We start from the raw sequence: 6,348 nt of genomic DNA, 5'->3' as shown, positions 1-6,348 counted from the left end.
CATTAACTGTAGCAGAACTTGGTAGGAATCAAGAAAGCTATCGTAAAATAAACACAAGTTTTATATCGTGCCTGTCGTGCAACATGTTTTTCTTCTGAAAGTCAAACAATAAAGGCAGACAGAGTGTGCGTGAGTCACCATGAGTCAAAGTAGAATTGTTTTATAAGCGATAACCATTTAAGCTGAGCTTGACTTCCCTTTACACTATCTTATGTCCGTGTTTCTAAAACTAAACAAAGAGTTTGGTTCCGGTAACTTTCATGAATCTGACACTTGTGGTGTTTTCACACTTGCACTAAGCTCCTGTAAAACTCCTGATAGTTTGAATTTGTTCACTCTGACTTTAGAGTGTGCCCTGTGAGCCCTCTACCGTCTTCTCTGCATAAAGTCTGAATAAGCTGATGTGAGAATGCAGAAGGACGTGATCAGGAGAATTCCTTGAGCGAGTGGGAGGAGGTGGTAACGTTTATTTTTCTTTAATTTCCCTCGGGATCAATAAAGTATCTATCTATCTATCTATCTATCTATCTATCTATCTATCTATCTATCTATCTATCTATCTATCTATCTATCTATCTATCTATCTATCTATCTATCTATCTATCTATCTATCTATCTATCTATCTATCTATCTATCTATCTATCTATCTATCTATCTATCTATCTATCTATCTATCTATCTATCTATCTATCTATCTATCTATCTATCTATCTATCTATCTATCTATCTATCTCTATTCCCTGCGATCGGAGCACAACCATAAACTGAATGCATAGGACTGGTGGGATATCCACGCATGTATATAAACTGGTAAATTACATTTTTTTGTACACCTAAAACTCTTTAGACATTTTCCGGACTGCAAATGTGAAGTTAACAGGCCCAAAAACTACTATGGTCAGTTTGGGGGAAATAATCTAGTTTGAGCCAAAACAATGTTTTAAAGTTGACGTCTGGTTCGCGGAAGACAAAAAAAAATAGTCTAATGTGAGAAAGAGAAAACCTTCTGAAAAAACACCCTGAAGGATTTGTACAACTTCCAGGACAGAAATTGACAACTCATGTTTGTGCACTAACCCTACCGTTTCACTTTTGCTGCTTTGTGACTAAGTTTAACTGTATCTTAGAAACCAAGAGAACAAAACAGATGAGGAATCTGTCACAGAGGATCTAACGGCCTCACTTAATGGTTCACCGGACACTTGCTGTTCTTTTGTATGAGTCTGTCTTTACAGGAGCGTTTGGGAGGCAGTGGAGGACTTCAGAGAAAACAAGAGACACTACAGTCTTTGAATGGAGCTGCAGCTCATAATTCTGCTCCTGCCATTAGACAAATTATCTGACGCTTAGCGGACTGGGGGCAGCCTCCCCATGAAGTGATGACTTTATTGACCCTGGAGGGGGGTCTTGGATGGAAGTGTGTCTCTCTGGCCCCCCTGCTGTGTCTAACAGTGAACTCTCCTCCTCTCTGAGTTCTTGCTCTGGTCCGTACAAACTCTTCCCGCTCTCTAAGATCCACCTGAGGCCGTCCTTGTCCTCTGGGCTTGGCCCTTTTGTCCTGCTGTCACACACAAACAGATGTGCGGCCACTGGGCCTTCTCGTAGGAAGTTGTAAACCTCCAGTGTGCAGCGGGCTCTATTCATATGGAGGGACTACAGTAATGGCCGTGCAAGTGCTATACACATGCAAATGTGGACACGCAGACACCCTGTAGGGGCGGCTTTAACAAATGTTTGACTATGTAACTTCTGTGGACCATGCCAGTCTGCCAGACGATGACAGAGGCAGCAATGAAAGCTCCATGTAGCCAGTAATCACCCTGAACTGTAGGAGTAGCACAGGAAATTGTGTAGAGAGGAAACAATGTGTAAACATGAACAGATCCCCCACATCACTCACACCAGACAGAAGTACAGACAGAGTTCCTGCCCTTGTGTCTTCTGTCTTATTTGCACACAATGCAGACCTCACAGGCGTACATGTGAAAATGTGTTAATGTTGAAACGAGAAGAAGAAACGTGAAAACAGATACATGTTACATCAGAGGTGAAGAAGAAAATGACATTTTTAACACAAATTCTGATTCTGGATGAAGAGTCACTGAAGGAGTACAGCAGGAGAAGTAACTTTAAGAGGAAACATTTAGGTCACTCAAGGACTGAAGGCTTAAAACAAACTAAAGGAAGCCACTGTGAGCTGCTTCAGTTACTGGTTTGGCCTTCCAGTATCCAAACCGGCTGTCTGTAGCCATCAGGTTTTATCTGTATTGGACACCTGCTGAGAATATTGATCCTGTGCTGGTTTCACCATTTTAGCCATCAGCTGGCATCAAGCTTTAAACAACCTCATGTCACTATATATTGAATACTAATAGCCAAGACCAGGGAGACGACTGATTGTGAATATAAATCTATCAGCTTAGGTGAGAAAACAATCAGCCGTATTCATTGTAGGACTGCAATTTAGTTTTAAAAGCTTTAAAAGGAGCGAAATAGTGATTCTCAATGGATTCTTAGAGTCTGTACTAAACACACATCCTCATTTTGTGTTATTTTAGAGTGTGCCATTTGGTATAGATTGTTAACATATAAATACAAGCAAATGGGGCATAAGCCATTTTATACAAAAAAAGCCATTTTATTCAAAGAGTATTTTCTGTCATTAAACTGTATGCTGGTCCCTGCAGGGTAAAAGGAGGTTAGACAAACGCTATGTGACATACTTACAAAAATAAATAAAAATTAAATCCTGTTTTGCTACCATATGAAATCATGACAAAAGTTGCCTGCCCTCTGTCTGATAAATACATGTTATTTTAGGAGTTGCATTAACACTTAAGTTTTTATTTGATTAAAGTCTTAGTTGTCAGTAAGTCTAAAGAGTAATAAAACACTAAATGTAAAAAAAACGCCATAAGTAATGACAATATGTGTGCTCTTAAATGTAAAAAAAAAAAAAGGAACTATTGCACTGCTATATCTCAGCCTATTGATCACTGTTGCTTAAATTAATGAAAGACACATTCAAATGTATGTGATTATATCTTAACAATTTCTGATTATTTCACCACCATAAGTTGAAATGGACATTTTTCAATAAAAGCATTTAACACAGAGATGGTTTGGTTCAGAAAAAGAAAAAGTTTTCCTGCACGTTTTTACTTTAACTCTTTTAAAAGAGTCCCATTTAGGGAGACAGGGTGATCTCTGATGTGAACTGTGCCATCTGTGCCCAATTTCCTTTCAGCTCGTTGAATTATTGAATTTAATGATATGGGTGATTATCGACGAATGCTTTGAGCCCATTAGGTGGTCGTGTGAAACACTAATAGTGTTTGTGTCACGTGTCTGGTTGAGAGACGGGGGGGACAGACGATTTAAAGAGCGCGCGCTGGTCATCTCATTCATGCCGACAAACAGAAGCAGAGGAGCAGAGTCTACACTCGGAGGGATCAGCGACATTTATCCTGTTAGATGAGGCTTGAAGAAAAGGAGTAGGTTTAACTATGAGAAGTTCTTCTCCACGCGCGTAATTACGCACGTCTTTCTTTTTTTTTCTTTTTGTCTCTAAAGCTCTATAAAAGGATGCTGGACCCCAAGGACTGTGGAGTGACAATGACTTCCACTCATAAGATTTCCTTTTCTATTATCGATATTTTGGATCCGAACAAATTCAACAGCAAACGGGAAAACGAACTTTCGTTTGAGAAGGAGAAGTTTCCAGTGCAAAATACAGAGGGAGCAATTGTGGAGTCTGACAACAGAGGAGCAGGCGGAGACCTGAGAGCTGAGCGAACTAAAGCAGGTAAAGAAATCAGACGTTTATTATTTAGACAAGATGAAATATTTACGTACAATAGCCTATAAGGTTCCTTTTTTATGCGGAATCATTAACAAATGCATACCCATATATCATAGAGCTTACTGCCACATGAAAACGATACAAAAAAAGAACATGAACAAAAGTAAAAGTATTTATCATGACATACAAAAATAATTTATTTTGGTAAAAAAAGATAAAGAAAACACAAAGTAAAACGCGATTTTCTATCATAGTTATAGTAATCTCTGTATGACCTTCCTTTAATTTCCAAGGCTGCGTTTCCTTTCAAGAAAGCCACAAAGGCTTCTGCTCCCAGAGCCCCGGTGTGTGATTGGCACTGGGACAGGCAGGCCAGATAATTGTTTAAATCGTCCCATTGAGGATGCCTCCGCGCGCTTTGATCGATATCCCATTACTGCATCCTGCATATCTCCCTCCAGCACCTTGCAGGTACAAACTTCACACCCCATCCATGTCTGATCCTAAATATCGTTCGATTAAAACTTCCCTTTAAATAGATGACATTTATCGACCCACCCGCAAATATGAAACTCCATTAGCACGTCACGGCTGAGGTGGTGGAGCTGGATTTAGACGGGATTTCTTTTCCGCAACATGACATTTGAGGCGCTGTGTGCTTTATAAATTATTTAAGGATTAGTGACCGAGTCTCCCCTCTGTGCTCTGAATCTATGCTCCGATCCACTCGAGCGACCTCCGGATACTAATCAAACACTTTACAGATGTCAACTTCAGGCCCCCTGTGTTTGCTTTTTAAACTGCACAACAGGACAACGAAGAACAACACTTAACAATTAATGCATTTCTTAGACAGATGTGCGCCTTCAGATTTGAGAGATGCTATTGACTTGTGTCTTGTCAGGAGCTGTCTTTTCAGCACCACAGAAACTCAGCCACTTTTTAGGCCGTTTGCATCATTACTGAGAACGCAGACATGTCAAAGGGACTAATTAAATGTCAAAAGCTCATTGGTCCATTGCAGTTGTTATGAAGCCTGTATGCCATTCTTTTGGCTATTCAGTTAACTTTTCATTTACAACTTGAAATCCAAGAAGGGTCATGTCTATGTTGCTTTGAATCTCACTCTAAATAGCTCATAAGTTTATTCACAACCTAATAGCAGTCGTCAATTAAAACCTACATTGTATTCAAACCTAGAGATTCCCTAAAATATCTCTTTGGAGCTGGGTTTGCTGAAGAATTGTGCAGCATCTGATCTATTTATTCTGTTTTCTTCACAGAGGAAGAACAAGGAGAGGAACCCTCTCCAGCCTCCAGGCATCGTGCAGTTGTCACCAACCCCCTTCTGCTTTCAACACAAGCTGAACCAGAGTCCTGTCTCCCGGGGGATCAGGACGATGAGGAGTCGGTGGTCAGCCTGCAGGACCCTCCCCCACATAAACGACGGCGACAGGACCAGGCCTGTGCCAAACCCAGGCGCGCCAGAACCGCCTTCACGTACGAGCAACTTGTTGCCTTGGAAAATAAATTCCGCACAACTCGATACCTATCCGTGTGCGAGAGACTTAACCTAGCACTGTCTCTGAGTCTGACCGAGACACAGGTGAAAATTTGGTTTCAGAACAGGAGAACCAAATGGAAAAAACAGAACCCCGGGGCGGACAGCACCTTGCAGCCCGGCGGATCCAACCCTCTGGTCAACGTCAGTCCAAACCCGCCCACATGTATGTCAAGCCCATCCAGCTTTCATCAAACTTTCCCCAACTTCAGCTCTGGGAATGTGATCTTCCACACAGCCGGTGCAGTTCCACTTTCAACCACTGGAGGGCTCCTGCATCCCTTTATATCCAGTGGTTTCATCCAGCCAACTTATTTTAATCCACATCTATGAAAGAAGCCAAGACTTGTGCAGCTGGTGAAACATCTGGACAGATCTTTACGGATAAAAAAAAAATAGCTAAAACTTTTACTTTCGCCATCCAGATTCATTGTAACTGTTGCATTAATGATGCACCATGTTCTTCAAACTGAGGAGAAAAGATGGCAGTACAATGAAGGAGTTAGAGGTTGTCAGTCTTCAATGTTTTGCCATGGAAACAAGTCATTCAAAACTTGAACCCTGTAACTAAAGGCCAAATGTGACTGAGCCAAATAACTATTTACAAATTGTCAAAGACTGCACCTTTATGCACTGATCATCATGTTGGTTGAAACACCTGCTCACATTATGTGTTTGACAGCTCATACTGTATCATTATCGGCATCTGTGTATGGACTCTACACCTCAAACTGTGTGCAATCATCCAACGGCCAACTGTGCTTCTGCAAAGCTTATGTCTGTTGCCATTTATACAATATTACCAGTGTAAGTTAATTAAAAAAACATAAAACATCTGTGTGTGGCTCCTGTATTAGAAAGCAAAAGCACTTAAATGAGGATGGATTGCGAGACATTTTGCATTCCTCTTAACATTAATGTGGCTAATGGTGACATCAGTAATCGGTTTGTAATCGTGATACATCATGTTCCTGTTAATGGGAC

General features: G+C 40.8%; 1 protein-coding gene across 1 annotated transcript; it reads left to right on the top strand.

Annotated features, from left to right (window-relative positions):
• Window positions 1–3,586: 3,586 nt before the first annotated feature.
• nkx1.2la (NK1 transcription factor related 2-like,a) lies at window positions 3,587–5,697 on the top strand (the record flags this gene model as incomplete). Its single annotated transcript, XM_079363299.1, has 2 exons — window positions 3,587–3,806; window positions 5,087–5,697. 2 exons carry the CDS (start codon window positions 3,587–3,589, stop codon window positions 5,695–5,697), a joined length of 831 nt encoding a protein of 276 aa, XP_079219425.1.
• Window positions 5,698–6,348: the final 651 nt, after the last annotated feature.

Source organism: Symphodus melops (assembly GCF_947650265.1).
Source record: "Symphodus melops genome assembly, chromosome: 15".
NCBI lineage: Eukaryota > Metazoa > Chordata > Actinopteri > Labriformes > Labridae > Symphodus > Symphodus melops.
The sequence above is the reverse complement of the archived record's forward strand: the minus strand, read 5'-3'. Positions and strand labels throughout refer to the sequence as shown.